General features: G+C 58.8%; 1 protein-coding gene across 1 annotated transcript; it reads left to right on the forward strand.

Annotated features, from left to right (window-relative positions):
* Positions 1-5,414: 5,414 nt before the first annotated feature.
* On the forward strand, positions 5,415-20,560 carry MNEG_0340 (hypothetical protein; the record flags this gene model as incomplete). The annotated part of the gene is made up of 35 exons (XM_014051175.1): positions 5,415-5,459; positions 5,924-6,001; positions 6,446-6,502; positions 6,709-6,873; positions 7,248-7,337; positions 7,713-7,778; positions 8,004-8,093; positions 8,408-8,475; positions 8,677-8,835; positions 9,082-9,271; positions 9,536-9,664; positions 9,962-10,005; positions 10,560-10,692; positions 11,069-11,202; positions 12,113-12,194; positions 12,482-12,523; positions 12,777-12,905; positions 13,378-13,548; positions 13,843-14,010; positions 14,277-14,623; positions 14,803-14,977; positions 15,247-15,626; positions 15,854-16,216; positions 16,488-16,652; positions 16,894-17,005; positions 17,278-17,355; positions 17,575-17,661; positions 17,943-18,019; positions 18,357-18,479; positions 18,729-18,828; positions 19,123-19,248; positions 19,453-19,631; positions 19,839-19,947; positions 20,081-20,272; positions 20,468-20,560. 35 exons carry the CDS (start codon positions 5,415-5,417, stop codon positions 20,558-20,560), a joined length of 4,746 nt encoding a protein of 1,581 aa, XP_013906629.1.
* Between the last annotated feature and the right edge of the window lie 2,801 nt (positions 20,561-23,361).

Below are 23,361 nucleotides of genomic sequence, written 5' to 3' on the forward strand. Positions count from 1 at the left end.
CATCCTCCCCCCTCCGCGCCCGTTTCCTGGCATCTACCTCGACCTTCTGACCTTGGTGCAGATGCCTTTCACGGGAAACAGGAGGCGTTGCAACTGCTGGTGGCCTGCACAACTAGGTGTTGCGCAACATGCTGACGGCTGCAAGTCGGCACATGCATTGCACGGAAGGGGTTGCCTGCTGCCCGCTGCTTGGCCTAAGGTCTGCCACAGAATGCTCAAGACTGACTTCCAGTCCAGGAGAGCGAAGAAATTGTCCTGACGTCTGTGAAATGATTGCCATCACAGGCTCCTTTGTGCATGTAAAGTGACATGCGCGTGTGCCCTCACTGGGTTGTTCTAGAGAACAACACAAGGTCTCAACCCGCACTCATTTGCGAGCATGACAGCTGTCAGGAGCTGCCGGAAGCACCCAAGCATCTGTCTCAACTGCCTGTCACGGCCGCGTCAAGGCCATCACTTCATGTGAGCACGCTCCGCCCGTTTCGAAGGTAGAGGATGTGGCTCACCAGACACATACGCACACCTTATGATGTAACATGGCGCTGCTCGTTGCATGCGTGGCTTGCAGTCATGCAAGGCGTCAGCGCTGTGTCCCTTTCACCCCCTCCTGCCAGCTGGTTCTTTCTACTCGCTCGCCTAGACACACGGGTTGTGGGCAATGTTGATGTGTGGCAAGGGTGGAGACCAGCAGCACACGAGGGACCACCACATGATGAGGCAATGAAAACACCCAGACTGCTCAACCCTACAACCCTATTGTGATTATTCAAAAGCTACCCATCCTTGTGGTTACGTAGAAGCTGAAAACCATGACTGCGCGCTCCCCTATGATATGGGTGGAGTTTATAGCACCCATGCGATCCGCGTTCCCGCAAGAGTCTGGGGTATTTTCAGGGGTTGGCGGCTGCTAAAGCAGTTGTACCATCATACATGCAAGGAGGGCTGGCAGCATTCCAGTGGCTGCCGCAGGGGGTCCCTTTCTTGCATCAAGAGCCGTCGCTTCTAGGCGGGCTGCGCCAAACATGCCCCAAACGCTTTGACTGCGCTCTGATTTGTTGCTCCTCAAATCGCATTTTCCGAATTCCTGTGGGCTTGGCCTTGACACTTTGCGGGCACCGAATCAAATTCGTTTCTTATGATCATAGCATTTAGTGGAAATACTACAACATTACGGTACTGTAGTAAGCCGTGATCTGGTCAGCAATCTGCGTCGCTCATGAACGAATCGCGCAGGTCATATAAAGAAAATCGTTCTGTGGTATGAGGGTGATCCAGGGGCTGCAAACGGTGGTTGCTGATCCGGTTGGAAGTGCCCAAATAGCGGGCTCGTTCGCAAATAGAGGATTATGAGTGAATCAGGTGATAGCTCGCATCACAGCTTCATTGGAGCCTCCAATGGCGCTAGCGACACTTTGGATGCACACGCGCTCGACGCGCTCCAAGGTCGAGCGTGAGTGTTTGCATGAAGGGCCGTTGCTGATGAGACCGAGAGCAAGCCGCTTCAGGAATGCAGGGCGGAGTGCATGCACTCCGTGTTTCTTACGTGCAGTCAGTGGGTGTGTAATACGGTTGCTGTGACCTTTTGTGCTGTGACCTTTTGTGCCGGCGTCGCTAATCAACCCTCAGTCAACCCACAGCCACCCGCTTGCTTCGGCCACCTTGGCCGTCTCGCAGGGCCCATGGCGACGACGACAACAGCGATGATCTCGTTTCAGGAAATCGCGGGGTGACTGAGGCGGTGAGCACGCCTGCCTCCTTTGCTCACTGGCCTGCAGCCTGGTTCATTACTGCAGCGATAATGTTGATGACATGCCACAGCTCGCAACTGCCTATTTTGTCACAGGATGCATCAATGTCTGTGCATGCAGGCCCTGCCCCCGTATACATGTACGCATTCATGCACATGTGTGCATACATCGACAGAAGCACATGCGTTTGCCCCATGCAAAACAATGCATCATGCACGCAGTAACCAACAAACATGCATCATGACACACACACACACACACGCACACACACACGCACACACACACACGCTTGCATGCACAAACGTATGTGAAACACGAACAAACACTTACACACACGCCCACACACACACACACATGTGCACAACACACATGCCCGCCTGGGCACACGGCACATGCATGCAAGCGCACACGCGCACATACACAACTTGCACCCTCATACGCACTCATGCGTGCGCAAATGCAGGTGCCCTTGACCATTGTTCCGCGTGGGACATGCTCACACCAATGCAAACGTTCTCGCACCCCCATCTCCTCATCCACACTGCAGATCTTTGCAACGCTGGTGTTGCTCGCCAAGAAACGCGGCCAGCAGGACCTGCGATGGGTGGTGCTGCGGATTGTGTTGGAGTTCCTGCAGATCTTCCGCGTCGTCTTCAACACCGAGTTTCTGTGAGCGCTCGCGCAGACCCAGGGTTGGGTCCAGGGGTTGGAAGGAATGGGATTGTCAGCCCACCGAAGCCGCAGGCGCATGCTTGGGACGCCGTTGACACGAGCATGGGGTGCACGGCTCGAAGTGACGGGCGTGTCGCGACCTTCAGCAATGGCACAGGCACATGGATAGAAACAGCAAGCGATGCATGCCCTGCAACGGCACACTTGCGACGCCCGCCATGGGTCCACCCCTCAACTAGCCACCAGGCAGGCGCGTGAAGGGGGCAGCTTGCGGCCCATGCCTATGTGCATCCGCGCAGCCAGACCATCTTGTGTTGCTGTCCCTCGGTCCCTGCCCTTTTCAGAACCTTTCTCGTGGCTGCAACCCTCAGGTGGCTGGTCCACACCGATCTGCCCGTATTCAAGGGCATCCGTTGGGTGCTGTTCCGGTTCCTTGTGCTACCAAAGGGCTACAATGCTTACGTGAGCCTTGGGGGTTGCAAGCAACATGCGCCGGCCTGTATGTCTTCACAATCAAGCGGGCAGCTTCTGCAAGCTGCACGCTCGTGTGTGGTGATGCTGAGGCACAGTGCTTTGTGAGCCAACTTGCAAGGTATGCATCAGGATGGGGCAGTCCGTGCTCGCCACTGTGTCAGCTGTGGTCAACACCCCCATCGGCAGCAGTCAGAATCTACATTCCATTATCCATCTTTGAACTCTTTTGCACCAACCCGACACGCTGCGGTGCTTGTCTTCATCAAGATTGTGGTGTTCTACATTGTAGCGGCTGCCATCCTCTTGTCGCTTGTGCTGGCAGGATATGTTGCAGTGGTGAGCATACCACCTCCCTGGGCACTAGGGAGCCAAGAAGCAGGGGAAGGTTCGGCGCCGCAATCCAGTCTGAATTCGGGGCTTTGGCTGGGCGGCCTGGGCAGCCTCAGGCGTGTACGGCCAAGCCATGCAATGGCACACACCTTGGAGGCGCCGAGTAAAGCTTGGGCGCCTGTGCTCCCTGGTGGCTGCACATGTTGCATTTATCTCACTCCTCTCACTCCCACTGACCTTCTTGCGGTGTGGGCCCTCTAGATCCGGCAACCTCTGGAGCTGCCTGGCTGCCCGCCCATCAGATGGATGGGCCTGTCCATCTTTGTCAGGGAGCATCTGGGCAGACATAAAACAGACTTGCATGCATGCACGCATGCACACACGCGCTCCCACAAGCACTGCACGCATGCATACCGCATCAAAAGGTCATCAAGAAGGATGACAGCACTAAAGGCGGCTGGCTGGCCAGGTGTGAATTGCATGACGACGGGGCGTATGCTTGGGGCCAGACCCTGTGTTGTTGGCAGCAAGTCTTGCTGCACAACTGTATCTGATTTGTGCTGTGCCGCTTGGCTTTGGACACTGCACCCCATGCATGCCCAAATGTACAGCAGCCAGATATAATCCCACCTGTAGCTATTCCATTTGCCACCCATTCACCCACAGGCTGATCCAGTTTGTGCAAGTGCTGGCCATGATCATGTATAGCGTGGCGTGGGTCAGGTGAGGTGCGGCAGGGCCATAGATCGCGGGCAGATTCGGGACAGGAACTACAGAGAGGGGCCGAGGTCGGGCCAGGGCTGGTACGGCGCACGGTTGTGGGCGGTGTGCGGCCATGCACGCCTCGCAGCAGTTGCTGTGACAGGTCAGCCTTGCTGCAGCAGAGACCTCGCTCACGTCCCCCCTGTCGCGCCCTCCCATATGCATGCACATTACCTAGCATTCTGGACTTCCTGGTTTTCATGTAAGAGGGAGGGAGCGGGCGTATCCCATCTTGTGGCGGGTTGTCTTGAGGGGGAAGGGGATGTTGTGGGGATGCAGCCCCAGAACAACAGCTCTTACGTTGTGACGTCGCATGCGTGCAATTGACCTGTAGGCCCACAACTCAGCTGGATAGGCTCAAGTGTGTGCATGTATGCATGCGTGTGTGTATGTGTGTGTGTGTATGTGTGCGCGCGTGTATGCATGCAGCATGGGGGCGGGGGCGCGCGCACAAGCATGATGTTGTCTGTGTGTGTGGGAATGGGGGCAGAGCGAGATCAAGCAGGAGAGGGAGAGAGAAACAGCGGTAGAGGCGGTGCGGAGGGGTCTATCACTTGGTCGTCAATGATTATTGAGCCCTCCTCCGCTGCGCAACTAGTCCTGCGACCCTCCTGCTCATGCGTCCCAGGTTTGCTTGCCATTGGGAGCTCATGCCTGTGATCTCAAGTGTTGCCCACATCAGCTTCCAGCACTCCTGCGTGGCCATGCCCCACCTGGCACACATGGCCTTTGCTCTTGTGGTCACGCTCGTATTCATGGCCACATGCCTAGCACTGGTGGGCTGTGTAGTCAGTGGTGTGGGGGATGGAGGATGCGGTCAGGAAGCGGCAGCTGATGGGATCAAGTGACGGGGGGGTATGATTAATGCTGCAGGAGACTCACGACTCCCGACATTGCTTCACTGGGCAGCATGTATTGTAGACGGTCAAACACCCTCGCCGTTGTACAACTGCAGCTACCACGTTCATAATGGCTTTCCTGCGGGTGTTCCATGTCACAGCTGCCCGCCTGCCAGGTGATCCTGTGCAACCCCCTTATGTCCCACCTCAAAACCTAACCGTTGTGTGTCGCCCTGACCAGCGCAGTCTGTGGGCGACTGCGACCTGAACCCTTTAACGCGCAACATTCTTGCCACACCCGCCGCTGTCACCAATCTAATGAATCTCATGCTCAAGGTGGGGCTTTGAGATTGCGGCTGCATTGTTTCAAACATGCCTCGCAATCGGCTCCGTATGCAAAGCGTGACACCAGTGCGTGACTCAGGTTCTCCCGTGAACCTGTGCGAGTGCCACGCATGGGTTGCCAGTGACTAGCATGCGCTCTCACCCAGCGCATATTTGTCCTCCCCTGGCACACCCTCCCTAAATGATAGTGATGGTCGTACTGTCCACGGCCGGTGGCGCCAACCCCAAGCTCCAGAGCGTCGCCATGGCTGTTTGTGCAGGCTACATCACTTTCCAGATGATCATGGCGGTAAGGGCCGGGGGGGGGGAGGGAGGCATCGAAAGTGGGCTTCAAGGCCTGTGGTCCAGCCTAAATTGCGAGAATCAGGTTTGCAAAGAGCGGTAGAGCAGCAGGAAGCAGGCAATATGATATGATACATGGCGGCTGAGTCAGGGTGCACCGTGCAAGCTCAGGCTGTATGTTTATGTGTGTTCATGTGTGTGTGTGTGTGTCTCAGTGTGTGTGTGTGTGTGTGTGTGTGTGTGTGTGTGTGTGTGTCCCTGCCGCACTGCTTTCGTATTGACCCACCAGGCAGTGCTATGAGGGCACTGTCCAATTGCTTCTTGCAGCCAGCTTTCTTGTGCACCTAAGATGCTAAGGCTTACGCACACCAAGTGCCTGCATAAAGCGTCATCCGTCCGGACCCACTTCAACCCAATCGAACGCCCCCGTGTTGATCTCAAGCGCCTCATGCCCTCGCCTTGAAATCACAGCCATTATACTACAGCGACTGGGTCAACCACGTGTGGAATGGACTGTGGACTGGCATCGTGTACACTTGCATCCTGCTGGTGGGTTGAAAGCGCAATTCACGGAGGGTCTATGGAGTACTGTGGGATGCCAGCCGTGATTGGCCCTGACAGCCTTGTTTGCCCAGTGCTGGTCGAGTTTGGACCACAGGACACTTATCGTGGCTCAGCCATTTGCGTGTACACGCGTGTGTCTCCAGCACATTGTTTTGAGCAAAAGATGCCTGGGGCCACCCAGTGGTGAGCAATGGTGGTGTCTGCCTGGCTGCATGGGGGCTCAGCCTGATAACAATACTTCCTTAGAGCACCAGGCTGCCGTCATCACTTGCAATGAACCACCTGAGATACCAAGGATCCCAGCCGCTGTGCTTGCGACAAGGTTGCTTGGATGTGCTGAGCTTGGCACGTTTGGGACAACGGCCGGGCTCACCGCCCAATCGTTGGCCTATTCCCCTCCACCTGCCTCCTGCGCGCTCCCTCCCCCAGAACGTGGTGACTTACAAGTACACCAGCAACCTTGACATGAGGGAGCGCATGACATGGGTGAGGGGCGTCACGCCGACACGGTGTCAGGGCATTGTAAACGAGGTGGAGGCCATTCGGCTGCGCAGGGGCCTGCTGTGTTGTGTTTGGCGGCCATCCACCAAACATTTTGGTTCAAGGCCTGGTCTGACACTGCAAAGTGCTCTTCAACGCTGCAGGCCAGGTGCGCACATGCTTACAGCTGCCCTGCCCTTGCCCCCTCACAGGCTATCCTCTACGGCATTTTTGTCGCAGTGCTGTTGGGCATGGTTGCCAGCGTGACCCGGCTGTGGTGGCTGCGCCGGCCGCTAGACGTGCTGTGCTCTGCAAAGGATGACCCGGAGGCACTGCGCGACCTTCGCAAAGTGTACCGCTTTCGCAACACAGCCCAGGTGGGGGGATTTTGCTGGTGCGTGTCTGTTGGGCTGGGCGCCACCGATTGTTGCGATGCAAAGTTTACCACGTGGTGGCCAGCCAGTGGTGTTGGAGAACGGACATGGAAGCTTTGGTGGTACAGGCGTCTGTGCGCCAGCAAGACTGCCGCACGTGCCTCCTAAGCACGGTCGATTTTGTTCCGCCGTTGGAAGGGCGGCGATGGGCAGAGACCCTCCTGCCTGGCCGCAGTGCGTGTTTCAACGGATGGTCGCTGAAGGGGATTAATCCGATTTCCTCACTTGGTCAAGGTACTGCTGGAGCCAAACACTAGCTGTCTCATGCTGAGTGCAGCTCTCCCTTGCTTCCTCCACCTTCTCCCTCTCCACGGCAGGTGGAGACCCTGGCGCGTGTCATGCGCAAGTGGGATGACGATGGTCAGCCTGATGAGGAGGCTTGTGCCCTGGGAGAGTTCATCTACAAGGTGAGGCTTGTGGTAGCGGGCAGGGGCCAGAATGTGGGTCGAATGCAGCAAGGGCTGGGGTGCCGAGCACGCACGAACGTCAACGAGCAGATGGGCACCAACGAAGAATGGTCAGGTTTGGGCGGGGGTTCACAGGGTTGATCAGCTAGACCTCAGAGATGCTGGCTTCTCTGTGAGGCCCCTAGAGGAGTTCAGGTGATTTACGGGCACTGAAGGAGGCAGAGCAAATCTTTGCGGGCGCATGCTGTACGCAAAGACAGGGGTCCATCCAGCACATACATGGTGTAAGCACCCATTGATTGACTGCCCAAACCCTGACCACTGCCGATGACCAGCCCCCAAATCGTGACGTGCCATCACTTACCATTCGTTCAGTGCGGGATTGCACGCTTCCCCAACAATTCGATGCTCATGACAGCCCTGGCAAATTTTTACTTGGAGGTGAGCTGTTGGGTGTTGTGGGTTTGGAGGTTCTGGCTGCTGTGACAGTGGGTGTTGGTTCTCAGGGACCTGAATTCATGGCGCAGCACTCACCAAACTCTGAAAACTTCGTTCTGCGAGCGGCTTGACCGTTGCTCGAATGTGATTCACTGGAACGACTGTCTTCAAGGTAGCTCAGTAGCTCTTGTACTCCCTTTTCTACATGATTTTTGCACACACCCCCAGGTCCGCAAGGATGGCCAGGCCGCGCGCACCCAGCTGCAGCTCGCCGTCAAGGCCAGCCCATCAATCATAGACCACTTCTTCATCTACAGGGTGCGCGTAATAGGGCGGCGTGGCCTTGACAGTGGCTGCACGGCTCTGCCCATTCACGCCGACCACCTCGGACCGCTGGACCCTCACGGCTAGCTCCTCATCAAACCCACCCCTGCTGCTGGCTGGGCGCAGGCAAGCAGCAGCACCCTGACGGTCTTTGCCCATCACCCCCGCTCTACTCTTTTGCCATCCAATGGCTTGTGTATGCCTCGCACCTGTTACCCCCCCTTCCTCCTTCCCTACCTCCTCGGCCTTACTCGTCCTCCCATTCTGGATCGCTTCCCTCCAATCGGCCTTACTCTCTTTAGACCCAGGACCTGGCCAAGCAATCCAAGGGCGAGAAAGGAGGACTGGATCTGATGAGCTACATCGAATTTCAACGGTGAGGGTGGGGTAGGGGGTTCTAGGCGCGTATGCAGGGGTGCTTGGTATGCGCAAGCACAGAGTGTTTGGAAGGGGAGGTTGCCCTGCTTCAGTGCAACTTTCAAAAAACACAGAGATCCTTCCAAGGCGTGTGCGCGGGCACATATGCGCACACACGCATGCAAACATCTGCTCAATGCACCTGTCACGGTCGCCGCAGCAACTACCGCGCGTGTGTGCGCGTGCACCGAGTGGCCCTCAGCGCCCAGCGTGTGCTGTGGAAGGTGCTGCTCCATGACACTGTCTCTTTCAAGAGCCTCCAGTACAGCTTTGCCGCCATGGACCAGGCAGAGAAGCAGGCGACGCGCATATACCGCAGGTTGGGTGCTTGCTGATCAAAAGTGTGGAGGGGGGCGCGAGGGGCTGATGGGCGAGCTGATACGCGCTGGTCATGCTGAAAGCTTGGCTGTGTGTCGAGAGGATGCAGGGCAAGAGCAGTGTGGCGGTGCGACAGAAGCAAGCAAAGTGCACTCTGACCATCCAGCTTCTACATGACTGTCGACTGATAACCCCCTGCCCCTGCCGTCCCACTCACCTTCTGTTGTGTTCGCCAACTCCGCTGCAGGGCCCTCGAGCGCTACCCCTCCAATGGGCGGCTGCTGAAGATCTACGGCCGCTTCCTGGAGTGGGTGCGCAACGAGCCTGGCCTGGCCCAAAGGTACTACACTGAGGCCGCAAAGCAAGGCACAGGGCAGAGCCTGCTGGGGCTCATGGGGGCCGGTTCAAGCAGGACTGAGCAGGACGAGATGCTGAAGGTGAAGGGGGTGTCTGCGGGCTGTGAAGTGCGTGGTGGCATTTTCAAAGGGGGGTGGCTGCATGAGTGAGGTTGAAAGCAAATTGAAACGTGAGGGTTTCTTTGCGTCATGATGTCCTTCCTGGTGGACTGCACCAGCTCTCACCTGTGAGCTGGAGTTTTCACCAGCGCAGCCAATGCAATTGGCCGGTTCATCCCTAATGGACACATCGCTCTCAGACCCGGCCCCTCCCTGTGTGCGCGCACCTCACTCCCATCCTTGCAGGCCCTTGGCGCAGTCGACGAGGTGTGTGATGGCATCGTCGTCGTCAATGCAGTGGGCATGATTGTCGCCATCAACAGGGCCGCCTATGAGATGTTTGAGTACTCTGAGGGCGAGCTGGAGACAAAGAGCGTGAGATGGGGAAAAGCAGAGTGTTGTGGGGTGGACAAGAGCGCTGGGAGCGTATTGAGGAGGTGTGACATGAAGGGGGAACTGTGCATGGTGGTCAGGGGGCTATGGAGGGCCTTCTAGCCCACATTGTCGCCGCGCAAGCAAGGAGCTTGCAGGAAGGAGGGCAGCAGGGTGGGGCCCCCTATCTTGCAGGGGGCGTTCCAGCATTGAGGTCATAAGGAGGTTCATGGGCACTTCTCAGCGTGCTGTGACGACCCGCCTTTCGTTGGTGTTCGTCAACCCACCTCCTCGCCCCAGGTCTCGTGCCTTATGCCCCAGCCCTTCAGCAGCCGCCACAACAGGTGAGCCTGATCCCCAAAAAGGACTGGGATGGGACGGGACACTCCTTCGTAAAGTGCAGCCAAGTGCGCAGCACCCCCCCACCAGCTGCTCGCGGCACATCCGCACCGTTGCTGCCGCAACCCTGGCGGCCCTCTCACGCCTCCCCCTTCCCAACACCATGGCCCATCATCGATCGTGACACCTCTCAACATTCTGCCCATGTTGCCCATGTCCGAGAACACACTCAACCCCCGCACCCCTTCTAAGCGCATGCATGAGGCATGCACGCACGTTCACGTGCACGTACGCACACACACCCACAAGCCCCCCCCCAACACACACACACACACACAAACACACAAAGACTCGTCTTCCCACCACCCCGCAACCCCCCCCTCAAAACACACACGAATGTGCATCCGCGGAGAAGTACACACACGCATGCACACACCCCCACCCATACGCACGTGGACTCCCACACCAACGCGGATCAGCGCGCACACACACACACACACACACACACACACACACACATACACACACATACACACACGCGCGCCTGCTTCTCTGACAGCTACATCTCACGTTGTGTCGAGTCTGGCAATCCGCACATCCTCAACAAGCAGAGGAGCATGGTGGGCATCACCAAGCACCATACAATATTCCCCGTGAATATCACTGCGATCAAGCTGTCTGGAAACGGCCAGGTGCGGCCCTGTAGTTGAAGCATAAGCAGGCTCAGCCTGGTTTGAAAGAGAGGGTGCACCCCAGGGTGCATGCGTGTGGTGTCCAAGGACTTCCATGGCGGGCTGGGCAGCCCGGCAGGTGCGCCCTGTGCCAACGCACCCCATGAAGGGCCAGGCACATGTCATGAGCTCAGCCACTTGTGGTTGGTCCTGCGCGCCAGCCTGCGGCCGCCAACAAGGACGACTATGGTGTCCGACTACCCGCTTCCGCCATGCGTGGTTGCCGTCACGTTATCAGTGACGCGCCCGCCACCCTGCGCCACCCCTCCCACCCAAGGACTGCATGTTCATGGCTCTCTTGCGCCGCTCCGAGCACCCCGACCCCACGATGGTGCAGCTCTGGGTTGCCGCCGGGACGGGCACCATTCTCTGTGGGGATGAGCGCTGCGCCGACACTTTTGGGCTGGCGCCTTCGGACATCTCAGGGCGTGCCTTCTCAAGCCTGGGGCCTGACTCAGAGGCGTTGGACAGGTGGGGCCCGAGATTGGGCGAAGCAACTGGAGTGGGGAGGGGGTGATTGGGTCTGGCACGGCATGGGCATCGTGCATGTAGCTTCGAGGTACTTGTTTGTGTCGACACAGATTGGTCTGTACGTGGTGGACATGGTTCAAGAGAAGGAAAGTGTACTTGGGTCTGAGTGCTTGCTATTGGGGCTGACTTTGCAAAGTATTGCTGCAGCTGCTTGCGTCTAAAGGCTCAAGGTGATTTTGAATGCACTAGAAAGCGCAGCGTTCAGCATCTTTGCGTCTCCACCTGACCAGCTGGAGTCATTGACACGAGAGCCACGCGCAACTGGGCGAGAGAGCGGAGCATGTGACTGACAAGCAAGTAGGCGGGCGGTTGCCAAAGCCTGCAGGCTTTGGCAGCAGCTGCTGCCAGCAACAGTCCACCCTCACCACCTCGCGCAACCCCAAACCCACCCCCTACCTCCGCAACCGTGCACACCTCAACCCCTCGTTCATGGCGGCAATCAAGGCTGATCGCACGCGCCAGCAGCCTGCCTGTTGGTGAGCGCACCGATACGGTCCTGAGCCTGGAGACCAAACTGCTTCACAAGTGAGGAGCTAGTGGGGTTGGGGAGGGTGGTGAGCTGGTGGGGAGCTGGTATAGTGCAGCAGAGATTCGTGCAAATGCGACCAGTGTGCGGCATCGCAAATGCCGGGCAACGGTCAGTTGTGCCATATGATTGGAGGAAAGAGCAGGAGGGTTCGCGATCACCGCCTGTCCAGGACCCTTGCAGGCTTTCAGGGAGCCAGCTAGCTGCCTGCATATACACACTGCTTGTGCCACCGGCCGTCCTCACCCCTGAGATCTCATCGCCCACCTCCGCCTCACCTTTCCCTAACCACCCCTCCCTGCCTTTTTGGCCGCCGTGACGTAGGTTCTTGCCGCCCGTGGACGTGCGTGTGGACGTGCAATATGCAGGCTCAGACTCGGAGGTCATCCTCATCCTCAATATACATGTGAGGGGCAGCCAGGGCAGCACCAAGCTTGTCAATTGGGAATGGCCGCAGAGGGAGAGCGGTGGAGGATTTTTTTCCCAATCCAGGCCCTGGCTGCTGGGAGAGGACGCGCTGCAGCAGGCGCAGCAGGAGGCGCAAGCGCCGGCGGAAACTGAACGGATGCATGCGGCGGGGGCGGAGAGGGCGGCAGCGTTGAAAGCGGGGGCGGGCGGGCTGCAGGACGTGTATTTTCGAGTCATGTGGTTCCTGAAAATGGTATTCCGTGGTCCCTCTCCCTTCCCCTGAAGGCGCCGGCGCTGGCTGGTGCCATGATGGTGGTGGATCATCAGGTGTGCCCAGACACCTTAGAGGGGCAGGGCGTGATGGGGGGCTGCTACCACGCATTTCATAAGCCTCTTGAACGAGGCAATCTGAGACCCTCTTTTTGCGGCGTCAGTGGTGTCGGTTGTGGAGCTACACCATGCTTGCCAGCTGCAGGGGCCCTGGGGCCCTGTGGCAAGACTGCCCGCCTAGCGCCAGCCATACACCACCTCGCCCAATCACGGCCTTGACCCGTCCTGACATACCTTCTTGTGCTGCCAGTTGCGTGTCGTGTACGCGACCAACCAACTGGGCGCCATGCTGGGCTGCAGCGCGCGCCATGTGGCCTCCATGGACCTGGCGGCCATCATTCCGCCACCCTACAGCCAGATGCACGCGGGCTTCATGAAGGTGGGGGACAGGTCATTTCGCAGGGTTTGGGACTGGCAGCGGCACCCTGGCTTGCAGGTGTCCGTTTACAGGCGCAAGGGGCAGACGATGGCATGATCAGCCCTGCTAAGCAACGATTTTGTCGCTGTTGTGAGCGCGTTAAGACGCACGACAGCCACCACTCTTCACATTGACGGCACACTCTGGTGCAGTTTGTGATGCAATCTTTTAACGGTTGTTCTCCCCCCCCCCCCCCCATTCTTCTCTGTGGCTTACCTTACTCCATAAGACCTGTCCTGCCTGCGTGGCGCCTGATCGCTCTTGCCCAGGGGGCATGAACCACACGCCCCAACCCCCACACCGTCGACCCAATCCCAACATCCCTCCCTGTGTCAAGGACATGGCCAGCAAGCCGCCTGCCAACAGCTGCCGCGCCGGCGCCGTGGTCCACCTGCTGCGCTCCAACGGGGTGAGGGTGCCGGTCACCCTGCAGCTCTCCACCCACGACGACGGGGAGCACGTGCAGCACACGGTCCGCGTGACGCCCTCGTCCGACGAGGCCGCCATGGACAGGGCGCAGCTGGTGCTGGGGGTAGACGGGGACGGGGTCATCACGCGCGTCAACCCTGGGGCGACCAGGGCGCTATTTGGCTTCAATCCGCAGGTAGGAGACTGGGGCTGCTGCTGAGTCGCCGCTAGGTGGGGCGCGGGCATCTGTGGCGTTGGGTTCCCTCCCTTGGCCTGCAACACTCCTGGTTCGCGCACGTCCTTGCCGACAACACCCTTGCAAAGGCAACACATCAAGCTGCGCGGGCCAGTTTGAGCAGGCTTTTTGGATTACTATGTCAACTCGTGACCCTGTCTGCTGATTTGGGTAACCCGTTGTGCTCCCCCTCTTGCAATCTCACTCGACGTGCCTGCACAAACCAAACACCCCCGCCCCGCCCGCTGATCACAGGACATGGTGGGGCGGCCCGTGCGCTCCGTTGTCAACGTGTTTGAAGAGTGGGCCAGCAGGCACGGGGAGGATGAGTCGCTGCTCACAGCCCTGGGGGTCAGAGCGTTGGAGGGTGCAGAGGATGCATGGCGTGTGGGGGTGCTCACCAGGGGACACGCAGGTGCCAAGGTGGGTTGATACAGGCAAAGAGCGCTGCGCACACACATTCACATCTCCTTGCTGATGCACAAACACTGAGCCCTCTACGCATGCATGGATGTAGTACAGCAGCCCCACAAAACAGGCTGCTTGCAGTGCCACTTCCTCCCTGTCGTTTGAACACGGGATTATGGGCCTGTGACCACCAATTAATCCTCTTCGGTCCCCAAACTAATTCGTGTGTTGTGTATGGTGTGCAACCTCTTGCCACATACTCGCCACATACCTGCAACCAGGAGGACGATGCCAGCTTGAGCGTGTCCTCCTTCATGGCCGCCGTGCAGCAGCGCGGCCGCGTGCGGCCAGCCCTGCTGCAGGCGCACGTCGTCACAGCAAACCCCGACGATGACACCTGCACCCGCGGCGGCAGCGGATCCCTCGCTGCCACCACCATCCTGGCCTCTGCGACAGCTGCGGCTGGAAACGAGGGTGACGCGTCGCTCCAGCTGGTGCTGTGGCGCGCTGACGCACTGTCTGCAGTCATTGAGTTGGACCAGGCGCTGAGAGTTGTGAGGGCGGATGCTGCCGCTGGGCTGCTGTTCGGGGTCAGCAGCAAGCTGCTGGTCAAGATGGACTTCAAAAGGTGAACAGACATGACATTCATGGCCCTGCACAACCCACTGCATCCTAACGCAGACACCACTGCGTGCATGGTAGAGTCTTGCAACTTGCTCATGCGCTCCCCTGTCACGTGCAAGGACCTCGCATGCATCCAAACCCCCAGCACTTTGCTCCCCTGGCCGTCCGTCCTCCCATTGGTAGGCTGGCCGGACTGCCGCAGAGCGCCACCGCCGTCGACCTGTTGACGGCTGCCACAGGAGCTCCAGGGCCTGGGAAGAGGGGCGGCCTCAAGGCGGGCGCAGCACCAAAGGTCGGCGTGCGCAAGACGCTGCGCGCCACGCATGCGGACGGCGGGCCGCTGGTGCTGCACATGCAGGTGGGGGAAGGGTGTGTGTCCAGGTGGACCGAATGGTGCTTGGTGGGCCGGCGGGATTATGAGAGGCCCGGCTGGCGATCTGCCTCGTGCAGGTAGTTGGGCGCCATGGCGGCAGTTACCCTGCTGTTGAACACCTTGCATTACAGGGCAATCTGCCGCCAGCCCCGGCAAGTACCCACACCCCTTAACTGTTTATCCACGAACCTGATAACTCCCAGCATCATTTGCTTTCTCAATTCACCACCCTCTCTCTTTCTCACTGCCCCTAGGCTGTGTCCATGCCAACTCGTGGCGAACAAAGAATCGCAGTGCGCCTGCAGCTGGCAGAGCCCTCAGCCGGCAGCATGGAGCCACTACTGGCGCTCAAGAGTGTGACACTATCGCCTGCGGGCGCATTCCCCGTCCGGGCCGCTACCGGCGACAGCGAGTCCAGCGGCAGCAGTAACGCCGGCGGCAGCGGCGACAGTGGTCAGGCTGCAGGCGAGCAGGGCGCGATGGCCGGCTGCAAGGTTGGTCCTGGTTCGAAGCCCGTCGGGTTTCGCAAGGTGGCGGCGCTGGACAAAGGCGGGGACGATGAAGCCAACGTTGGCGGTGACAGAGGCAGTGATGCGGAGCTGCGAGGCGCGCAAAGAGCGCAGGAGGACCCCAGGTGTGCAGTTGCTGACGGGTAGTGCTTGTGTCGCGTGTCGGTGTGTTTTGCCCCAAAACGGCAAAACACATCAAAACACATATGTCGACATCAAATAATTTTATGTCGACATACTGCTGCCGCAGGCTGCTGCAGCTTGCTCAATTGTATGATGTGCACATCAAGGCAAACTGCGAGGTGCATGAATCCGCCTCCATGCTGGTCTCAACCAACCCAAATCTCAACAGGAGTCGCGTGGCAGAGTGGGTCAGGCAGTTAGAGGCATGCAACAAGGGCCGACCAGCGGAGGAGGACAGGAGCGACGGAGGAGCAGAGGTGGAGAAGAAAGGGGGCGGCCGCAGAGGCAGTGGCGGTTTGCGTGACGGCGGTCTTGGCCTTGCTCCTGTCAGAGGCGGCGGCAACAGCGCTGCCTTGGCCGACGACAGCCGCACGCACCACCCCGCCCCGGGCGCCGGCAACAAGCCTGGCCTTGGTGCAGCGGCGATGGGCGAGGCCGCTGAGAGCCAGGTGTCTGGGTCAGAGCCCGGCGACGGCGAGAGCGTTGCCGCAGGGGACCATCACGCTGACGAGGACCTAGCCTCAGACTTCAGGTGATCCAGGGGTACCGTGAACAGGGGCACCTGGTGGAGCTGCTGGCCGTGCTTGGCTCGAGGTCGCACCCCCTTGGTCAGCTCCTGACGTGTGTTATCGCTGACGTCCCGCTGGTATCCCCAATCACCGGACGCCACCCCAAGTACAGCATGCAGCCTCTTCGATTGCGTTTTAAAGGGCACGGGAACAAATGCGTGTCTGGCGTCAATATCACCAGACCGCCAGCCCAAGCACCTGACCCACCCCACATGTTTCATGCTCACCCTTCAGGCGCGCCAAGCGCCTGAAAAAGCTGAAGCGGATGCTGACCAGCACCGCAGCACAATCCTGCACACTGCGCTTCCAGCAGCACACGTGGCTGTGTGTTGGCATGCTGCTGATGGCCCACATTGTGGGGTACGCCATACTGTCTACCCAGCTACAGAAACGGTCTGAGTGAGTGCCTGGAAACCGAGGCTGGCTGGGGAGGGTGCGAGCCCAACCAGGGAGAGTGGGTTAGCAACCAGTGTCAGTGGTGTGTTGAGGTCTGACAACGCGGGGGTGAGTCTTGCATCAACTGCCGATTTTGTCTACTGGCAGCAAAGCTCCCCCGTGTGTGAGGCGTACTGTATTAAACACCACTTTTGACCACAGTAGCCCCTTTTACAAGCACCTGCAATCCCCTATCTCTTCATAGGGACATGAACAGCACTGGCGACATGACCTTCACGACCGACCGCTTCCAGCGCGTGGCCATGCGCACTCACTTTGCTCAGAGGTGCTCCCTGCCCGAGTTTGCCGGCTTTGAGGTGAGCGCAGGGATTGTATCCCTGTGGGCAGGGTTGTGACTGTCTGACAAGGTCCTCGTCTGCTACTGTGCACTGACCAGCTGCTGACAACCGGCACCACAGCAGTGTTACCCCTTCCCTGTGAGGTGCTGCGCTGCAGCAGGCTGCCGCTAGCCTTGCAGGCTGATTCCAGTTCCGTCGTGCCAAAGTCCAATGTGATACCACCACTGAAAAATGAGGCCTGTGTACGGCAGTATCCAGCAACTGTTGAGATTCCCCCTCCCTTGCCCAAGGTGTGCTCTCCGGCGTCCCAGAAGAACTCCTACAAGCGCCTGCTGACCAACCTTGACCTCATCCACGCGGGCCACATGGTGAGGATGCATGCCATCACGCTTGCGGCTGGCATCTTGCCATGCGCACAGCAGGGCCGCACAATCGGGTGGGGCGGGCGGTCTTCAAACACTGCCGGAGAGGAACAAATCAAATTCCTTTACACTGAGCACCTGCCAGTATGTTCTCAGCTTCTGTTTGGACTTCTCAGCTTCTGTTTGGACTCCTGCAACCCTCCACGTTGCTCCCCTGCGCCTCAGGAGCTGTACTTGGGCGAGAACAAGTTGAGTGCATTCCCAGATCCGCGGCTGTATGACTTCTGGACGCACCACAAGCTGCCAGAGCAGGTGAGGTGCCTGCATCAACACCCCCCTCCCAACCACCCACCCCCCACACACGCGCACGCGCACACATACACACATTTGCACACACGCACATCCACAAGCACACGCCCCCACACACGCACACGTTTGCCGACACAATTCATTCGTTCTAGTTTGGACGACGAGCTGAATGCCCGCAGCTGATGCAGCAACTGCCGCACAGCAATAGTGGTCTTGCCTTTCACATGACCCGCGCAAGGCACTGGAGGCGTGCTTGGACCCAAAGCTTGCGCTTGCTCATGCAGGTGTGGAGACAAGGGAGCTCAAACAGCAGTGGAGTTATGAGCTCTCGCAATGCGACTTTGTGGGAGCTGGGCAACAGGTTGGGCTTGACAGACTCCTATGTGACCCAAAACAAACCGACGGTGCAGCACCACTTGGTGGTGGTAGTTGGGTGCATGGGGGCCTGTTCTGAGGCTTGGCAGCGGCCGACTTGCTCACATATTGCTTCAAGCGATTCACTCCCTGCTGCTGTATATGGTCGCACCCTGCCGTATCCCCTTGCTGCCCTGCTGTTGCACCCCGTTTCCACCACTCCTGTCCACGACATTTGCACCCACACCCTCCCCCCCACCCAAAAAACCGACACAAACACGTGAGTTCTCACCTTCAGGCATTGGCCTTGCTGCTACCTGCCCCGACACCCTTGCACCTACCAGGTTCATATCTGCCGGGTATGACGTGTACTCCATCGGGCAGCGTGTAGGAGCAGCTCTTGAGAATGAAACCTCATTCAGATACATGCACCTCAACGGACCAGAATCGCTGTCGTTTGGGTACAGGTGCGGCAGCATGCACAAGACCCCCCTTGCAAATAGACAGCATATGCTGAGGTCGGATGCCTCCAGGGTTCACGGCACCCACCTTTTTGCAAATGCAGAAGGACAATCAATTGAGTGTGTTGCCTAGCCAAGGTTGCTGCCCGCGCTGTTTTATCTCAAGCTTGCAAGTATTGCTGAGCACATATCCATGGCCCCAAGCCTTCTGCGTGAAGACCAAATGTCGCACCCACCTGTCTTCCCCCCATGCAGGTGGAGCCTTGATCTGCAGGTGGACTTTTCCTATATGTTGCTTGGGAACCTCAGCCGCTGGCTAATCGTACTGCTAATTGTCGAGGCTTTGGTGATCCAAGTGCGGACCCGAGTGCTGGGGTTTGGTGGGGCATGTGAGGTTAAGGGGCGACACAGGGATGCACGCACTATGGCAGTGGTTGACGGTTTGCAGCACACGACGCAGTGCGTGCACCAGCACAAGGTCTATGGCGTGTGCACAAGCTGGACGAGTGGCCAGACCTGAGCATGCCCTGCCCTCCCTTTGTGTTGTTGTGTGCCCCCCACCCCCACTAACGGTGCTGTCACCACCGCCTAGGTTGCAGCCTCTCCCTCAAATGCTCATGCTTTGCACCTCTCCGTCCAAACCCTGCAGGGCGCCTGCCTGTTCTACCAGTTCATCCTATTGCGCACAGTCAACATCCAGCATGCGATGCGCTTCAGCGTCTTCCTGGCCCTGCCATCAGCCACCATACGCATAATGGCTAGCCGGCAGATGGCGGTGAGCAGGCGGATGGCTGTGCTGGGCATGGACAAATTGTATGGGGCCATTACCCTCCCCTCAAGCGAGCGAGACGTCTGCCGGGGCATGCATGTGGGAATGTTCAATGGCACTTCTGCATTTTGCAGGCCGCACATTTGTACTTTATCTATCCGAACATGAAAAGCACATGTACAAAGACAGCACACAAACTTTGACGCATAGGTCGATGATGACGGGCACGGGGAAGTGGATGACGACGACGATCTTGAGGTGCTGATGACTCATGAGCAGAGTCGCGCCGGCTACACCAACACCAGTGGCGCCGCAGACGCGGGTGGCAAGAGAGGCACAAAGAGCGTGCGCCTGGCGGCCGACGACGACGGTGAGGACTGGGTTGTCAGGTGTGCATGCAGGAGACACAGCGTGGCTCTGCTTTCCGCAGACCTGAGCTGAGCATGGGCTACCGGGGCAGTCTAAGGCTTAAATTTGCCCCTAGACATCTTCCCTCATCCTCCCTGATGGTCCTGCAACACAACAGACAAAATCAAGGAAAACGATAGCCCTAGAAAGGGCAAGGCAAATTCTGCCAGCAAAAAGAGCCGCCCCAGCAGCGCTGCTACCAAGGCGAAGAACGACAAGAAGCCACCGCTGCCCAAGACGCTGTGGCAGCAACCCTGCCATGCGCTGCTGTCGGCCTGGATGGACTCCGATATCAAGGTGGGGGCCCTTGCCGGCAGCATCAACTGAACACTAGTCTCGTTGCGCCCGTCTCTCAGCCCCCACCTCCCCTCAGTTGCAGGCTATCGCACATCCGCGCCCGCCCCTCGCCCCCCACACGCCCTTCGTGTAGCTCAACGGCAAGAAACTGGTCTCCAACAACAATGTGGTCCTGAAGCTTATGCTCCCGCTGCTCGTGTGGGCGGTGGCTGTCCTGGCGGTGTTTGGAATCTCCTTCCAGAGATTGGCCGGGCTGCAGGGGCCTCTAGCGTCGCTGAACGCGGCGGCGCGGGTCACTTACCTCTTCAGCTCCGTCCGCCTGACGGTGAGCTCCAGGCTCACGTGGTGGGAAACGGGTGGGTGGCCCGTCGAACGGCTATGGTCCGACTGCCGACGCATTCCTCGGGCGGTGCAACCAGTGGGTGCCGCAGTGGGGCTTTGTTGCAGTCGATTGGCACGTAGTTTCCCGTAGAGCTGTGATGACCGCACTCCGAACGCGCCGTGCTCACCCCTCGTCCAGGGCACCTACCTGGCCTTCAACACCGACCGCAGTCAGCATGACGGCTTCAGAGACACCCTGCTGCAGACGATAGCTGACATGAGGAAGGAGTGAGCGTAGAGACCCGGCGTGCGACAGCATCAATCGCAAGAAAATGGCCGCATCGTGCTTCACGAGCAAAGTAGTGTGCCTCTTATGGGCCACGCACTCTCCTCAGCCTCCAGGCGATCATCCTGCCCTGGCAGCACCACCGACTGGTGTTGGTGCACACAGCGTGCTCTGCATCCCTTCCCGCATTGCTGGTTGTTGGCACTGCACGCCATCGCCGGCTGTGAATCTCACACCTCACCATTGTCGCCGACAGTGGTGGTGGCCTACCACAACAATCAGGCGGCCTGCATCACAGGTGATGACGCTGTAGTCAATCCATTCAGCCCGCTCACCTTCCAACTGTCCGGCGCACTTTGTCAGGTATCATGCTCTGTTGTATGGCGGCAACATTCATCACAGTGAGCCATTTGCGGACGTTCCACACGTGGGAGGCCAGCGTGCATATTGTTTCTGCACGCAATACATCGGAGGTGTCGATCTGCAGACAGCAGGTGGTATCATGCCACCCCAGATCTACAGCTGTTGTGCATGCGTGCTGGCTTCGCACACTGCAGAGCTTGCCGCTCAGCTCTGTGTTTGATGATGGGCAGGGAATATATCACACCCCACCCCAGCCACCACAATTCTTCATCCCCTTACCCCCTTTGCCTCAACTCCTGTCCCACCGTCTCACCGCTCAGTCGCCGACGGTGTTACGTATCGCACCGAGACACCAGCGGCTGCGTTTGCCAACGCCGATTTTGCTGAGCTCTTCTTCAGGTTGGTGGGACCAGGGAGGGGGGGTGTTGAGATGCATTCCTGGTCTTGAGCAGGGTCACACTTGTTTACCTGAGGTGATGTCATCAGCTGCAACGGCAGCACACAGCTGTGACACCACGTGATGCGGTCTCTCAGCTTGATAAAAGCGAACTCAAACTGCTCACCCGGCACACACGCCCGCAGACACGTTTTTCAATGGATTGTTGTGCATACACCGGATCCGCCACCTCTAACCCCCAGGACTGATGAGTGCGTCCGGAACGACAAGAACACATGCTTCAAGCCCGACAGCCCCTACTTTCAAATCACGCATCGCGGGCTTGATGCAATGGTGGAGCGATACATGGACTTGAGCGAGGCGTTCTGCCACTTGCCACCAGAGCTGGCCCTGGCTAACCACACGACGTAAGGGGCCTGGCGGTGTAGGGCATGCGGGGTCGATGCACCTGTCAAGGAGGGGGTGTGGACGCAGCACGTTGACTGACGAGCGCACGCGTTGGTGAGGTGCTGCTCGCACTCTGACCACTCAGCGCTCATACCCTGAATGCACTCATCTCACCGTCATTGCGGCCCACTTATAACATCTCTTTTGAACTCATGGCTGCAGGTTTCTGTGGCTGAATACAATCGGGCCCAATGACATGGTCGAAGGGTGAGATCCCATCTGAGCCAGGCTAGTCAGCGTGGCGAGCCCGCACGCGGGGGTGCGTGGTCTTGAGCAACCTAGCATCAACCGCTTCGCCCTACGCCCCATCAACGACATGAATCAAAACCATTGCTGAGTCCTGCTTGGCCCAACCAACGCCACCTGTATCCCCCCTTGCCGCCGAGCAGGATCTACCGCGCCGTGGACCTTTTCGAGAGTGAGGGGTCCGGGTCATCAGCTGCATGGGACGCACGCGACTGCTGAGCGTTGCACCCACAACAATTCACCCAGCAGCTGTTCTCAATCCCAACCTCCTGGTTGCGCCTGCAGCTCAGCACGCCCCCAATGCCTTGCTTGGTCACATGCGCACCTCGTCACGACATGCCCGCGCTTGTACACGGTACGTTGCAGCCCACACCATCAGCAAGTTTCATCAAGTGACGCAGCTGCACCAGATTATGCTGGTGATCACCATATTCGTCTTTCTGGGCTTCATGGCGCTGCTTTGCAGGTGGGTTGGGGGGAGGTAGAGGCGATGTCCATGGATGTGAATGGTGCTGAGAAGGGAAGCACTCGGGGAGGGGCAGGTGCAGAGCGTACAGGTCCATCATATGAGGCCACAATGCCAGGAATCCAGATCACACACGCACGCGAACACACACACACACACACACACACACATGCCTCACCTCCAGGCCGTATGTGAGGCTGCTTCACGAGGAGTCCAAGGCGATCGCCGGCGTGCTGAGTCAGCTGCCAGCAGAAGTGAGGGCTGCCGGAGGGGAGGGGGTGACTGCCACAAGCCAACACGTCACAATTCATGCTGCATGACTCATCCAACCCCAGATCCCTTGTGCACCCGGGCCGCTCGCGCCCCTCGGAGGCAGCCTGCCTGTCAAGGCTGCAAATTGGCCGTCTTGCGGCCCACGCAACACCTGCAATCCGTGCATCCCTCTCTTGCCAGGTCAATGTGGAGGAGACTGTCAAAATGCATGTCCTGGGCCTGCCGCCACGTGGGGATGGGCGGCCCGCGTCCATGGTCGGCAATGAGTCACTTGTGATGATGGGGCCCGGCGGGATGGCGACGGCGGGGCCACTCGGTTTGAGCTCCCCTGTGGGACTGGAATACATGATGGAACGCCCGCCCGGCACGACAGGCCCTGTTCCTGTGCCGCCGCACGGGACTTGCGCGGGCGGCGGCAGCTTCAGACCTGGGCTGCATGGCGGCGCGGCGGGGGCCGTGGCCGTCAACGATGGACGTCACAGGAATGCGGCCCATCACTAAAATCAACTGGGATGGGTGTCTGCCGGAATCGGCCGAAAACTTGCATGTGCACGGGACGGCGCAGGACCATCACGGCGCCAGTTGCAACTGGCAGAAAGAGAATCACAGTGTGCA

The sequence above is a fragment of the Monoraphidium neglectum genome (assembly GCF_000611645.1).
Source record: "Monoraphidium neglectum strain SAG 48.87 unplaced genomic scaffold scaffold00026, whole genome shotgun sequence".
Taxonomy (NCBI): Eukaryota; Viridiplantae; Chlorophyta; class Chlorophyceae; order Sphaeropleales; family Selenastraceae; genus Monoraphidium; species Monoraphidium neglectum.